Source organism: Rhododendron vialii, chromosome 7a (genome assembly GCF_030253575.1).
Source record: "Rhododendron vialii isolate Sample 1 chromosome 7a, ASM3025357v1".
Classification (NCBI taxonomy): Eukaryota; Viridiplantae; Streptophyta; class Magnoliopsida; order Ericales; family Ericaceae; genus Rhododendron; species Rhododendron vialii.
Genome location: NC_080563.1, coordinates 20,645,978 through 20,662,368, shown reverse-complemented (window position 1 = coordinate 20,662,368; position 16,391 = coordinate 20,645,978). Strand labels below are relative to the sequence as shown.

Genomic DNA, 16,391 nt, shown 5'->3' with positions numbered 1-16,391 from the left:
CCCAAATATTTGGTGGTAAAGCATACTTTTGCCCTTTAATTTCTTCTTCCACAAGCTCAAAATTAGGGCAATAGAATGAGAGTGTATTATACGAACAATATAATAAAACAACAGCGGAATGTTAGAAACAAACAAAGCTATTTTTCAGATTCTTGGCACCTCCATCTACATAAGCGTACGTGATCTCTCAAATTATCTTTCAACAAATTAGAATGTACAAAAGTAGATAGGCACAATTACAACCATTTATTTAACAAACATATTGCAGAACTCAAATACTATCATTATAGTAGATACTAGTGCCCGCCATAGTTTCTCTATAATGTCATCCCGCAAAGAGTTCATATCCACATTGTGTTCATGGTCCTTATCGCCCTATTGTAGGACCTCCTACAAGGGATTCTTGTCGAGGATGTCTTAAAAAACGTAGTCAAGATATTTTCTAGAGCCTATCTATACATGTACTCATTAGGACTTCTCCTAGGAATGTAATTATGGATTGCCATAGATGCAACAACTATAATCCATCTCCATCGCAATTCGTACGACGACATTTGTTGAGCATTCTATCATTCTCCATCTAATCTTCGAAACGTCAAACATGCACCCAATGTAGCTTCAAAGAGAGGAATGAGCCCTCTAAAGTATTCCTTTTTGTCCTGGGACGCAAATTTCCACGTCTGAAGGCTGCCTGGGGGTACTTGTTCTCCTTTGTAGGGATTTGTCGAACAGCCCTTCTTGTTAAGGCAGCCGCCATCCAATAAGTAGCACGGACCCGAGATGGAATGCAAATGGGTACATGTTTAGAGAGGCACTGGAAGATATCGAGCATGTTTTTTGAACATCTTCAACAATAACCCTCCCCTGCAAGACGATCACGAGGACTTACGAGATAGCTACTAGGACCGGGACCAAGATGAGCATAAGAATTGTTTATGGGATGACAATAGAAAGAAACTATGATGGGGTCGATTAATGTTGGCACAAGGGTAGTCCAATATGTAGAAACAAAAGAATTGGGATGTAATCGTATGTAACTACATTTGTACTTTGTGAGTTGTAATCTAATGGAAGACAATTTGAGAGCATGTATGTTACATAGATGGAAGTGCTGAGAATCCGCAAACTAGCTCTGTTTGTTTCTTATGCTGCTCAAATTTCTTTCGTTTGTACGTAAACAGTCCTTTAGACTCTAATTTTTTGCTTGTGGGAATAAAAGCAAGGACAAAAGTATGCTTGTACCACCAAATAATGGATTGTAAAGAAGAAAATGTATACAAGATGAACCGAAAAATGACACTCAAGTAGGAGCAAAATTCTCATCGTAAACAAGTTAGGTGGTAAGAAAAGTGAAGGAGAAAAAGCAAATAAGAGTTTAAAGGAAATAATTTAGACCAAACAATTGTAGCTTATTTTATTTTTTTAGGACAAACCATTGGAAACCATCAAAAAACACAAGAAGACATACTATATTTAGTCTTTAGTCCAAAACGACTTCTAACTAAACTACACAAAAACTAGAAAAATAGTGCATATATAAAGGAATGCTACCCAAAACGAAGCCTGCAATCAAAACCAAGAACTGGTGAGTAAAGGGTTCATACCATGAGTTGCAAAAGCTGCTGGAGACCCAAATGCGGAAAGCCAGCCAGCCATGGAGCTTATGACTTCTGAATGCTCCCGTCTTTCACGAAAGCCAATTCAGAAACCAGTGCAATGTGATCGCTTCCCCATTTCTAAAGAACACATTCAACAAATTGACATTATAGCAGAAACCAATTGCAGCATATGAAATATATCCAAGTATAATTTCTAGAGGCTTGGTTTGTATTACTCCAATGAGTGCATCCACCTAGGATGGAAATGGGTACAGGTTTATCTAAAAGTTCTCAATATATATATATATATATATATATATATATATATATATATATATATTGAAGCAGATTAACTTTTTCCCACCAGCAAAAGAGCTTTGATATTTGGCATATAATTTGATAACCTTCCAAAAAGATACTCCCTCCGTCTCATAAAGTTAGTCCCCTATGAAACTGAGCGCAATTTTTAAGCTTAAAAATAATGTACTTACTGTAGTAATTTTTTGTGCAATATAGATCTTGTTTGATAAATCTCGATGAAATCTTTTGAATGGTGCAAGAAAAGCAAAAAATTATTTACTAAATACATTATTTTTAAGTTCAAAAAATTGCACGTAGTTTCGTAGGGGACCGACTTTATGGGACTTTATGGGACGGAGGGAGTAGAAGCTTGATTCAACCAAGCATGAGTAACAATCAAACATACTTTATGGAATTTACTTTCCTCAATATCAAAATGACGTCTGGATCCTTATCATATTTTACAGTACCAGAAACTTTCTTTCTGACGTTAGATAGAACAAGGGCTTAATAAACATAAACCTCCAATATGCCCGAACACCACGAAGGGAGGGAAGAATATTATTTTCTAATAATCCCCATATGTACATATTCCTTCTATAATATAATTCATAGCCTCATTAAATCTAATTTAGCTAATCTCCATTTTGTGTTTATCCATCCAAAACTCCCATTCATGTGATATAGAGGCACATAAACAACATTTTGGGCCACAAGCTTGTTACAAATATCAGGCTGCTGAAACACCATAACATTGGATTCCGAAATAAAGATGCCCTAAGCATGAGCAATAATTTAATGAGTTATTTACCCAAAAAAATTAATTTAATGGGTCTTGGACCAGTTTATTGTTTAGTCACATGCACAGAGAAGGTATGTAGAGGCATAAACTTTCAGGTAGGTGATCAAATTACCTCAACATTCTAGTCGATTATATGTCTATCTGGAGTTTAGAATGTGGATAATTTTTTAAAATGAACCATCAATGAATGTACCTTTGTGGGAAATCCTGGTGTCCACTGCATGGCATGCTTTGGTATTGGAGCAAGCACCCCGACAGTTTGGAGACCTTCAGAGCGCCTGCATTCAAAATGGCCACAAACGTTCCAATTTACCCTACCTTGTTCTATGCCAGGAAAGGTAAACAACAAACAATAAGACTTTGTGAATGAATGCCTCAAGGGCACTTGTTAACATGCTTGAAAGGAGTTGCACCTGTTTTAAGCTTTGTTATTCAATCCAATCAGGGTACTTGTTCACAAGACCCCTAGTAATTGGGGATGTAACATTTGAATCAAATCATTGGCCAATTTAAAATGTTCCTTTTGCAGCTCAAGAAGTCTTTGAAAGCTACGCCACTATCTTTTGATCAGCAAGACAAATAGACTGAAACCTACTCACCATATATAATCAACTGTGCCTAAAAAACCCCTGTTGTAACTGGTCACCAGGGGTTCTCCATTTGAATCTCTAGTCCCTGAACAGTCCTGAGGAAGAAAGAAAAGTAAGAATGCAGGTACCTAAGCAATACCGATATTTATTTTGGACTATCACAAAGGAAGAGGAGGTAGCACAAGAAACAAGGAAGCTTAGGATCATTGAAATACCTCAACTTCTGCATATGTGCTTCTCAACTTCAGAGGGTGTTCTACGAATGTGCAGTCTGCGTTACCTGTTGCAGTTTCTATTTCCATAGGAGTCCATGCGGATGGATCATACCTAAAGTTCAATGCATTATCAGGCTCAGTTTTCCTGAAGGATTCATCTGATTCCACCAAGTCAGATCTTACAGCATGGCTTATGTTGGATGAAAAGGATTCATTCCCATCACACAGCTCCGATAGAAATTTGGTAGAATCTTCATCAAAAACTTTGTCTCCAGCATCGGTTTCAGGAAGGTCTTCAAGTGGTAAATTCTCCATTTTTCCACCAATCATGTAGTCTGTGCTCGTTAGTTCACGTGAAACATTGACTTTAGAAAAGTTAGACGGGTTATCCTTGTCCTTAGCATCTAATAGAGAAGAAAAACTTTCTGAGCTTCCCGTAGCAGAGACTTCCACAGTACTGGAAGAGGAAATCTCAGTTGAAGAAATACCTGAAGGTGTAGGATCAGTTATGGCATCTGTATTATCATTAGAACTCAGAGAGGAGAGTTTGCTCTTTTCGCAACTTGAGATTCTATTTTCTGTCTTCAAAATAGGTTCAGATGGTTCAATGAATGAATCAAATTGTGCATTGATGGGGGCCTGCATTTGTTTCTCGTGCTCTGCCACTGTCAGATCTTCATGACGAGAATCTACTGAAGTAAATTCATAAGCATCTTTCCTTAGTGCACCAGAAACCTTGCCTTCATTCCGAGGACTAATAGCAGTATCCTTTAAGCCACCAATAGAGACCAATGAATGGAATACATTGTTACAGCCATCTAGTGTGTCCTGACAAGTTTCTTTAATCAGTTCCGTCCCAATCGAATTAGAACAGATATTTTCACTATGAGTTTTCTTCATTTGTTCAACAAAAACCCCAACGTTGTTTTGAGAACTACATAGACTTTCCCTTAAGCCACCATCTGGAGTTTCATCCTTATAACTGTCTACTTCCTCATTACCACATCGCCCACTATTGGGATTACTAGCATACAAATTCGACCCAGTTCTAACACATTGAGGCTGAGATAAGCTATTTACGGATGGTAAATTTACTGACTTTCTTTCTGGACGACTCTGTTGCTGCACAACTAATGGTGAACCACTCCGACTGAGTTCCCTGGGATCAACTACCAATAGAGCTCCACCTCTACTATCAGCCTGCTGAGCCCTACAGTATTTTGCCCACTTTTCAATTTAACTAACATGCACAAGCAAGAAAAGTCTCTCTTAGCTCGAAAACCATTTAAACCAGAGAAAAATTACCTGATACCAAGGCTGACTTGCATTGGTGGATGAATTTCAGCAGAAGCTTGTCCTGATAACTTATCTCTAGGCAGGTCAGACAGATTCAACTGCATGAGGAAGAAGAATGTTTATTTTACCATAGTAACTCCTAGAATATAACAAAGTAAAAAAACACAATACAACATTTTACCTTCTGTTCTGCTATGTAATTGTACAATGGACTCTGATACAATGACAACAAGGAATCTTATAAGTGAAATCCATTAGAACCAAACAAACTCCAATATGATGCTAAGATACTGCTATGTTTGGATTGGTGTTTGAATTTTTTTTTGAAAAATAGTAGGGGTAATAAGTGGAGAGAGATAGAGAGAGAAATATTGAAAGTAGGGGGAATCTAGGGGGAACTTTTTGAAAAATTCTTTTTGAATTGTAAAGAGAACAAGGCTAAGCATTGAGACAAAATATCAACAGAAATTTAATAGGTGAAGGAACTAGTAGCAAAATGGACCTGCCTTTGGGGTACAGTTAAAATCTCCAGAAAGGACAACTGGAGCATCATCCCAAAGCTTAGAAACAGCATGAGCTCTATCCAGAAGCACCCTAAGCTGATTTTAAGCATAGATTTGTTGCAGAAATTAGTACGTTGAGTAAAGCTATTATCTTAAAGGAAGTAATTGAGCTCAACAAAGAGGACAATTCCGAGAGAGAGAGAGAGAGAGAGAGAGAGAGAGAGAGAGAGAGAGAGAGAGAGAGAGAGTACTGAGATTACAAGAGCAGAAAAAGAAAAAAAAAGTTTTACAACTGCAGAGATGATACAACATTGCGGCAGGTTGGCAGTTTGAGGTGACTCAACACAAGCTTATACGATCTTTGAATAAGCAATAATCCCAAATGGATATAGAGTGAGAATTCTAGATGGGAGTTAAAAAAAGATGGAGATGCACCAACATGATGATGAACACTTAATTTACATCCGATACAGCAGGGTTATCATACCTCATGCACCGAGCTCCCATCGAAAGAGAGCATCTGATGTGGAATCAGGCATACTAATGAAAAATAGACTAACAAAAGACAAGGTTTGTTACGAGTCAAATCCTGCAATCAGGTCGTTCTACATGCTAGAACAATAAGGCACATGATGATAAGTACCCAATTAATCCCTAAAAAGAGGAATATAGAGTGTAAGCTCCATAGGCCGAGCTTCCTTTTTGGTTGGCGCATTCATGAACAAAAGTCACATTTATTTGTATCCCCTGATTATCCAGTTGTACGTTTATTTACTTTATTTTTAGGGTGTCTGACTGTCTGTGCTAGGTTGTGGAAAGGAATCTCAAATGATATTTACTTTTGCTTTTGAGTACCGTAGCGTGTTGTCAAGTGTTATTGGAAAGCAATGAAGAAGTACTTGGAAGCAGGGACGTTCGCTCAAGCAAAAGTCGCATGTTTTGACTGCGTTTTGACAGCTTTATAGATATTGACCTATTAGGTCATGAAAAGGCCGAGTTCCGTTTTCAGTCTGAGAGCTCATCTTTCATATCAAAACACATGTGGCGGCTAGGGCTTGTGGATCTCAAAGACTACTGAAGGTCTATTGGACACAAAGTGCTAGAGAATCATCTTCAAGAGGTTTTTCACATCAACACAATCATTCTTTGAGTGAAGTCCTTCTGTGGAGCTCAAAAGGCGATTCGTTTGGAAGGCTTGAGGATTCAAGATTCAGCAATTATGCAGAGGTGTGATGAACGAGGATTCGGCAAGTAGGTCTTAGGATTCGTGGTGGGGATACACGATCATTGAGTAAGAATACTTGTAATCACACTGTTTTTAGTGCATGATTCCTTCCTATGGCTTTTCCATTCCACGTAAACCTTGTGCCTCGTGTATTTGTTCTACTTTGGTTTATGCGATTCGAGTTCATTGTTCAGAGATAGTTTCATTCTGTGCATTGATTCAGGAATTTCACAGAGAAACAGAATGGCGGCAGGAAAAGAGGATTAAAAATTATCTTGACCCAAATTTTAGTATTCAAGCCAGATACACAAACGTTGCTTTCTCATGTTCATTGAAACATATTATCATGTAGCAACAATAAGAGCCATAAAAAACTCATGCCACAAATTATCATCATTTCTTTGCCGCAGAAAACAGCATATAAAGAACACCAAGCATATCACAAGAAGATCCAGGTAAAGATCACTTCCACATACACTCCCATAGCAGTAATAGCGTGCTTAAAATTTGAGTCCATGGATTCCCCATTGAAGTACAACAGAAGGCGAAAGGCCTGGATTGAAGGCTATCTTTTAATAAATAGTCAAGACAAATGTTGGACACGAGGAAGCAAGTTGAAGGATTTGTTTGCAAAATACACTGAACATTTGTTTGGTTTGTATCCCTTTGACTCAAGTTTGATCCTTGCTGGGTCCTTCACAAATCCAAGCTCCATTCCTAGAGTTTTGCTCATTATGGTCGACCATGGGTCTTAAAGCTTCAGCACCTCTCAACAGCCGATCCCCTTGCAAGAAAAAATCTGGAAAGGTAATGATTCATGGCTGTACTTCCAAGTTAAGTAGATCTTCATCTACAATTTCTATTTCGTTTTTTAGTGCTTTTTCAACCTTTGGGTAGATTAGTTGAGTTTAAATCCAGCTGTTAAGCCACGGAGGGGTATATTCAGATCTCGGCTGTTGCGTGCCAAGTTGCCAACGTGGGTCAATACTCACTGTCTCGGCGTTAATTTCTCTCGTATCGATCAACTCATGGCGTGGGGAAGAACTGCTCGAATGGGTATTATCCTGTGTGAGTGAAGCAAGGGCCAAGATAATGGAGTTATCTTCATATCTGTTGCTTTTCCAGTTGATTTCAGAGCAACAACGAGGGAGTGCAAGGGAATCTGAACCGATTAGGGTACCTCGTTGCTGCTTCTAACTTTCCAATCAAGTGCTCTGGGTTTGGAGCTGAATCTGAAACTGCCAAGGGTAGCGGTTTTGGAAAGTCTTGGCTGGTTTCTGGTATGGCCGATCAAGAACTCGGTGTCGGAGCTGTATCTGAAACTGCCAGGGGTAATGTGAGACTCTTGGCTGGTTTATGGTATCTTGTTTGGGTACACAGATCAAGGTTATGCACGTGAGTTGTGAATAGCTGCCTACAGCTGTATCACATTGGGGTAAGATTGGGCCCACTTTCATATTCTCGGCTGGATTATGTCTATGGATATTGGAATTGGCTAGTGGGTCGTAAGCGGACAATCAGTCATGGTGGGCATTAGACACCATTTCTCTACTACCTTTATTGCATTTTGCATAATTATACCAATCCGTTGTGCATGGATTTGCTACTATCCCACCTCGGCAGGTTGTGTTGGGGAATGCGCACTTTTCTTTTCTTTCTTTGTTTTGTTTCCTGGGGTATGACCCTTGCAAACTTTTAACCTCTTTTATATTTCAAGCTGATTTACCCAAAAAAAAAGTTGAAGGATTTAATAGAGGACTGGTACTCCAAATTAAAATCAGTTAGCTGAAATCAGATATGTTACTGGAATCAGAAAACAACCGATGTGTGATGCTGATTCTAATTTCTTGTATTGCCATGTAATCCTCTAGGTAAGAACATCATGTCTAACAGTAAGACATGATATAATTCCAAGTTATGTGATCATAAAAGCGTAGGATGTTAAACGACAGTCCGATAAGCAGCGTAGTAAGTACCTGGCCAAGTTTAATCTCTCCCCTTCTTGGATTGTAAAGCACATGAATGTTACAAATAACAACTTTATTAGAACCTGTCAAGCTGCAAATACAGAATACTAAAATCTCTATTCAAGGATAACATATGAAACCATAGCAATCTATGTGCTTCCTAATGACCAAACATAAGATTAACTAAGCACCAACACCCCACATAATGTACCCAATCAAGAGAAAAGCATCAAGTTCACAACAACCCATACAAAAAACAAGGATAAACTACCTCTAAAGCTATTGGTGCCAATAATCCTGTATTTGATTCCGAATTTGCTTGGTGCACATGTTAACATGTCAAGTGTTAGAATATAGAGTGTCATTACCTTAGTCCCACATTGGTTAGTATAATATTGTAATAAGGTATTGCATTATATTAGTAAGAATCATGTGTTAGGGTTAATTAACACCCTATACACTTTTTCCTCTCTCAAACAACATGGTATCACAGCCTCACCTGAACCCTAACCCTAAACCACCACAACCCTAAATCTATTCAACTTCTTAACCTACCGCTGTACGCCATCATCCACTGTCGCCGGTAACCCCAAGAACCCTGAATCTCAGTAAATCCTAATTTTGACAACCATACACCACTCGAAACCCCCCAAATCAGCTATACCCAGTCCACAAAAACCCCAAATCGGCCATACCCAGTCCACGAAAACCCCTAATCGAACCCTTCCAGTCGCCGACAGCCCTTGAAAACCCCTCCTCAAGTGCCGACACCACTCGCCCACCCTCAAAACCGACAGCCCTCATTATGTTCATGCTCTTGATTCTGACCTGGACAAACTTGATCCACGGTCAATTCGGTGTATTTTCCTGGGATACTCGTGCACTCAAAAAGGATATAAGTGCTACTTACCATCTCTATGTCGTCATTTTGTTTGTGCTGATGTCACGTTTAATGAGTCATTACCCTTTTACTCAGGTTACCGTACTCCAATTGGCCTTCTTGAGACTGAGTCTGTATTTCCTGTTTGTGTACCATTTGTGCCACCCTTACAGGTGTATGTTCGTTTGCAGAAAGTAATCACCTATCTCCGTCCCTTCGTGCCATTACTACTTCTATTTCTTCCGTTTTTGTTCCTAACACTGTTCAAGAGGCCTTATCTGTTTTTGAGTGACTGAAAGCTATGGAGGATGAGATGTTTGCCCTTCATCACAATCGCACATGGGAGTTGGTTCCTCTTCTTGTTGGTAAAACTACTGTTGGTTGTCGTTGGGTATTATTATTACCGGTGATGACCAGCAAGGTATTGATGAGCTAAAAACCTTCTTAAATCAACATTTTCATACAAAGGATTTGGGAAAACTACGGTACTTCTTAGGTATTGAGGTGGCACGATCCAAAGAAGGTATTAGCTTATCACAGAGGAAGTATGTGCTGGAAATTCTTGAAGATACTAGTTTGTTGGGAACTAGGCCGGTTGAGACTCCTATGGATCCCAACGTCAAATTGTGTGTTGACTTGGGGGAGCTGCTCTCCAATCCTGATCAATAGCGTCTTTTGGTTGGTATGCTGAATTACATTACGATTACACGTCCGGATATTTTTTTTGCAGTTAGTGTGGTGAGTTTATGTCTGCTCCTTGCCGTCCACATTGGGAAGAAGTTCTCAGGATTGTGAAGTACCTTAGTCACATCTTGGACGTGGTTTGTTTTATCGAGCTAATGGACACTTACTCGTTGAGGCGTTCACTGATTTTGATTGGGCAGGGACGGAGATCCACTACTGGATATTGTGTTTTCCTTGGGGAAAATCTTGTTAATTGGAAGAGTAAGTAGACCGTGGTTGCCCGATCTAGTGCAGAAGTAGAATATAGAGCAATAGCGCACACAACATGTGAGATTGTATGGTTGCGGTCGTTTCTCGAGGAGATAGGATTCAGTGTGCAACTGCCTATGCCTTTGTACTATGATAACCAAGCTACAATTCACATTGCATCTAATCTCGTATTTCATGAGAGGACCAAGCATATTGAAGTTGATTTGTCATCTAGTGTGTGAGAAGTTAACTGGTAGTGTGATAGCTACTCCATTCATGTCTACGGGGTGCTCAACTGGCTGATATGTTTACTGTCATTGTTCAAGCCACGATTAGAGTTATTATGTAACAAGCTGAGACTGTGATATATATTCTCCAACTTGAGGGGCAGCGTTAGAATATAGAGTGTCATTACCTTAGTCTCACATTGGTTAGTATAATATTGTAATGAGGTACTGCATTATATTAGTAAGAATCATGTGTGTTTAATTAACACCCAATACACTTTTCCCACTCTCAAACAACATCAAGTACTCGTATCACAATGATGTATTACATGTCCATGTAGATAATATAATTCCTATACCATTAAATTTTCTTCAAGAATATCTCCATTCGTAATTCAGTAGCTTATATTTCAATCTTATGAGTTTTCCTGTTTATGGAAAAACAAGTTTCACCAAATATAGATAATGCATAAAAATCCAATAAATGTAGTATTGGCTTTATCCCATGTAGTATTGACCATGTGTGGATTGCCTTCTGAGATTCAGAGATAAGCACTTAACTCCAAGTAGTTTATGGACTGAAGTGCCCCACTCACGGCACTTCTAAATGACCTTATGCCTTCATCTTCTCCTCTTCCAAATTAAATATATATAAATACATACACAAATTCCCGGCAAAATCTATCGTGTCTCTCCCTAAAAAGGGGATACCGTATCCCCCAAAATAAGGGTTTTACATTGTGCCACCAATGCAAAAAATGACCTATTTGACTAGCCAACCTAACATGTCACCAAATATAGCCTACAAGGGGCATAACATATGAAACAATGAGGCCTTTGGGGGTATAACAGGAAGCTGATGGAGTATAACATACTTGATGAGCCGACCACAAGCCGGTATAACATTCTTGACAATCCTATATAGCAATACCTCAAAAGGGCGTAACATCATTTTCGCGCTCCGATTAATTAAGACCTTAAAATGGCATAACATAGATTTTTTGCTATGGTTGGAGCCAACGTTTAACCACAAGCCACACAACATTGAGCAAGAAGCCGCATATTTAATTTTTATTTTTTTTTATAAGCAAAAGAATTTTATAAATCTCCGAATTCAAAAATTACAAAGATTAAACAGACCGAGGCAAATGAAAAATTTTCAATCTTCAAAGCTACCCGAGACCCAAGTGTTGGTCAAGGACCAACAAAACCCTAAACAACCAGACCTGAACTCTTGCCTTGAACGCCGTGAAAACGTGCTGCCACCTAAAACCCAGAACCACAAACGATTAGGATTCGAAACGCTGCCACCATCACCAAACGGCTGTGAACCCGCCGTATGTCGCCGATTCCAAAAACGCTCTAAGCCAGCCGCAAACGCCTCGCATCCCAACCTACACCCCTGATGATGTCCCTGCAGGGAGCTCCATCATTCACCACCGTGAAACCTACTGCTGCTGTAAAACGCCATACCTCCGAAACCCATGTTGCCGCCCCAAACTACCACTAATCCAGAATCCTCACTACCGCTGCACCCATACCACCCACTCTGCTGCTACCACACAACCAGCAACAGCCACCATGAACTACAAAAAAAACCTGCAAAAACAAAACCTTTATCCAGACAACACCACCACCCCCCCAACCGCCATGGACACCACCGCCTCACGAACTACAGACATCCACCCAAACCAACGCCGACCACCAGTGAACCAAACTCTGAAACCAACTGAGATCAGCAAAGCAACCTAGAAGAGGGCATCAAACCTGAAGTTGCATGGACGTCCCTTCGTCATTAGGCAAAAAAACCGGAACCCCCCAACAAAGGAACCGGCGGGAGATCAAAACTCCAACCACGCTGCCGTTAGGCATGAAGAGGGTCAACCCAGCAGAAGAACCCAAGTGGTGAACACGGCAAGACCGAGAAGATTGAACCGGAAGGAGCAGCGGCAAGAGCGGGATGGGAAGAGGAAGAGATGTTGCAGATCTAGGGAAAGGGGGAGGAGAGTGAGATAGAGAAGAGAGGGAGAGAAACGCCTGAGGGGAGGATAGGCACACAAGAGAGTAGAGAGTGATGACGGTTGGATGTGTACAATACTCCTACTACAGTTCTTCAATGAATAGAAGTGGTGATAGCATAGAGCTCAGCCAGTCACATCGGTTCACAGAGTTTAGTCACACACGGGATTCAAAGAGGCAGATTCAGGGAGGGTAATTACCGCTTTATTTGTACTTAACCCCACGTATTTTGAATTTATCAACAAAAGACGAATGTTACGCCTCTTCTAGTTTGTTTTATGCATATGTTATGCCTCTTCTGGTTCATACTTTACGAATCTGTTATGCCCCTTTTGGTTGTTATACTGTGAATAATTACGACCACCTGAGCGGTCATATCAATCGATTCCCGTGTCGATAGATGTCAATTCAATTCACTTTTGAAAAACGTTACACCTCATGTGTTATGCCTCTTATGGTGCACATTTGTTCCTGCTTTTCACTCCAGATGCCAACTACAAAGATGGTGCCTAGCATCCAGAAAATTCCTTTTTATTCCCTTGCGCATTGACTTATTGCCGTCTGTAATCACCAAGATTGGTCGTCTACCATCCATAGCCTCAATGATCGTCGCAAGAACCCAATTGTACGCCACCTCCATCTCGTTAGACAGCAATGCACAACCAAATACAATCGTGGTAAAATTATTACTCACACCCACAAGAATGACAAATGGCTTCTTGTATGCATTTGTTCGATACGTTGTGTCAAACCCAACACATTGCCAAATGCAGCATAATCCATCTGAGACCTCCCATCAGTCCAAAACAGTGTATCTAAGCAACTATTCTCATCAACAATGAACTTGAAAACAAATAACGAATCATTCACAAACTTCACAGACAGGTATCCCAACCCACCCTCTGCATCCCCATCTTTAAGCTCTTTCTTGCGGTCAGCCTGAAGTTGGTTGTGCAAATCTATCAATGTGAACCCCTAGCCAGGGTAACCTCCACATTGACTCACCATGAAGTGCATAATCTGGCTAGGCTTCATGCCCACCTTTTGCGTTGTCGTTGACTGACCATGATCCGCACTTGTGACACACCTATGTGACAACAAAAAAGGTACACAATGCAGTGTTGCCAAGGGAAGGTAGTGTTCAGAGACAGTCCATCACCACGTATTTTTCAATTCTCCTATGATGACAGACACGAAATTTTGCACCACAACCGATCCTTGTTTCTGCCCTAGGACGTCTTTTTTGATCATCCCTTTCCAAGTGAATCTTCTGCCTACTTTCTGCCCTAGGACGTCTTTTTTGATCATCCCTTTCCAAGTGAATCTTCTGCCTACTCCGTATAACAAACCCATTTCCTAAACCTAACATTGAGATCTTTTTTTTTTCAGGGGTTTGCTTTGGCTTTTCAAATTCCAAAACCCTTTGCCTTCACATATGCATTGTAGAAACAATGTGCCTCCTCCTCCGAAAGAAATTTCATTTGCACTAGCTGAGCCTCTCCAACTAAAGCCTAATACATTGTCATTTGATACGGAATAAAAACCTTCCCCATTAGAATCAACATCATTGTTGGGATCGGGTTTGCATTCATCAGGTTTTTTCTTCACATCTTTGCCCTTGCTACTACAATTTGGACAACTCGTCGTACCAACATAATAAACTACAATTGGGAAAATTTTGCTCAACAACACAATCCAAGATTCAAAGAGAATTCTATGGTCAATTTATAATTTCGTGCAGGAACTCCTCCATCCAACCACCCCTAATGAACTACAGAATACAACATGTAGTCATAAATCAATGTAATAGATCTCTCACGTGCACTTTATACTATAATTTTACCAACCGCAAGAGGAAGTAAATAACTTACAAACGTAACAAATCAAACAACACTTTTTGTAAATCCCACAGCTCAACACTTTAATAGAAAACCAAAGATACCAACTGGTTCAAAATCAGTCTTCATCAAGAAAGTAAACCTAAACTACTAAATTTTATAATTGAGAAATCTCATATTCTGTTGTCATTACTTTTCTTCTTAGCTGAACAATACAATGCCCGCATATGTATACACGCTTTTTCCTTTTTTACACTTGTCTAACCTCAATGGAAAACAGTTACAAAGCTCAACAGAAAACCAAGTAATAGAATTCATCTGTAGTATTCTGTACCCTACACATATTATTTCCCCATGTATACCACATACTGTGTAACAGTGCCCAATTTAAAACACGAGTTGCAAAATACTAGAACTATCACATACAAAATACCTACCAACACCAACGCGTCAAATTACAGTAGAATCAGTAGTCAAATTACAGTAGTTGAACGGTTCATCGAGAGGGAGTGATTGCGGAGGGAGCAGAAGGAGCTACAACTTCAACATACAAGCGAACAACACAGATCTTTAGGTCAGAGTGTTCAACAATATGAAGGTTCCACTTCGTGTAACATTATTGAATTTTGAAATTGGGGGAACAATTATCTGTTACAACATTGGGGAGCAGACATGGATGTAGAGGATAAAATGGGAGAAGAAAAGACATCTGCTTTTAGGGGAACAACAATTAAACGATTTTGTTTTTGTTTTTTTTTTTTTTTTGTAACAAAAAAGGGGTGACTGGTTCAGCCAATGGTTGAGATTCACCGTAGAAGCTCCCATAAATTCACACTAACAAGTATTACAACCAAAAAACAACCTCCGCCAATTGCCACTCGATAACCATGCGCCCATCTTAATCAGTGAAGCTCTCAAAATAGAACCTTTTTAGGCTAAACTTTTCATATTTATAATTTTAGTGTATCTTAAATATCTAAATGCGTACTGTATTTGTCTATATTTTGAAGATTATGGCCGAATAATCTCTACTCACGATCGGCTCACAGCTCCACAACCATGAATGCAACTTGTTTTTCTTTGATAAAGGCTCTATAATATTGCTATCTATGATGGCATAGTTGATCTTTAAAGTCATTGGGTTCTTTGGAATAGGAAGTTATTTAACCTCTAAGATTTACCTTTCATATCACAATATTTTACTAATTTTGCAGATGGTAAAGATGAAGTAGAAGGTTAGAAACATTGTCTTTGGTTGCATAAATCAACACCTTTCGTTTCATCTGCATTTATTGCAGTCGAGGAGAACAATAATCAACAAACCTTAACACCACACAAGTTGAAAGTGGACACAGATGACCACCAATTCTTATTCTTAAAACATAGAAATTCAATCATGTGAAAGAATTCATTGAAACTTAGGGGTTACCTTGATGGGAGAGCTGGCATATCTTTAGTGTTGTTCTGATTCAACGACTACAACGAAACAATAGTAGGTACAAATCATAGAAGTGAAGGTGAGATAAAAACAAATACATTAAACTTCCAGTACTGGAACATTAGCATTCAAGAATGGATTGAAAAGATATAGCTGGTACCTCCAACACACATATCTGGGCAACATTATCTCGAAGTCCAAGCTTATTAAATTCAATGCATTCTTCATGCAACAACTTGAACCTAACATGGATTTCACTATCAATCTAGCTAGAAATGTTACAAAATCAGATTTGCTCAAAGATAATAACTGATAACATCAGCATGTAAAGTGTTTCAAAGGACAACTAAACAGCTCAACGGTGTCAATAGTAACTTGGTTCTTTGGAAATTATGTTGATAAGACCCCTGCCCAACCAAAAGAAGCAAGCCCAGACACTACTTGTTGATTATTTGACTCAATGCATGCACCACAAATGCTCAAACTCCCCATTTCAGAACACAAGTCAGAAACATGTTGAAAGAAAGGAGGTCAACATGACAAAGGAAAAGTGTGATTTA

The 16,391-nt window shown here is 39.4% G+C and overlaps 1 protein-coding gene across 8 annotated transcripts in view; it reads right to left on the bottom strand.

Annotated features, from left to right (window-relative positions):
* The window catches only part of LOC131331943 (carbon catabolite repressor protein 4 homolog 6), a 38,502-nt gene that overhangs the window by 734 nt on the left and 21,377 nt on the right, over nt 1–16,391 (bottom strand). For 2 of the 8 annotated variants that reach the window (XM_058365918.1, XM_058365920.1), the window contains 11 exons: nt 15,992–16,073; nt 15,823–15,869; nt 8,506–8,587; nt 5,308–5,400; nt 4,983–5,015; nt 4,811–4,899; nt 3,506–4,715; nt 3,300–3,385; nt 2,894–2,978; nt 1,605–1,736; nt 120–864 (listed from right to left, as the gene is read on the bottom strand). In XM_058365918.1, coding sequence (XP_058221901.1) covers nt 1,662–1,736; nt 2,894–2,978; nt 3,300–3,385; nt 3,506–4,715; nt 4,811–4,899; nt 4,983–5,015; nt 5,308–5,400; nt 8,506–8,587; nt 15,823–15,869; nt 15,992–16,073 — 1,882 coding nt within the window. In that variant the 3' untranslated portion in view covers nt 120–864; nt 1,605–1,661. Of the gene's footprint in view, nt 1–119; nt 865–1,604; nt 1,737–2,893; nt 2,979–3,299; nt 3,386–3,505; nt 4,716–4,810; nt 4,900–4,982; nt 5,016–5,303; nt 5,401–8,505; nt 8,588–15,822; nt 15,870–15,991; nt 16,074–16,391 lie in introns of those variants that run through there. The other 6 variants (XM_058365922.1, XM_058365924.1, XM_058365923.1 and 3 more) reach the window with 5 other exon arrangements.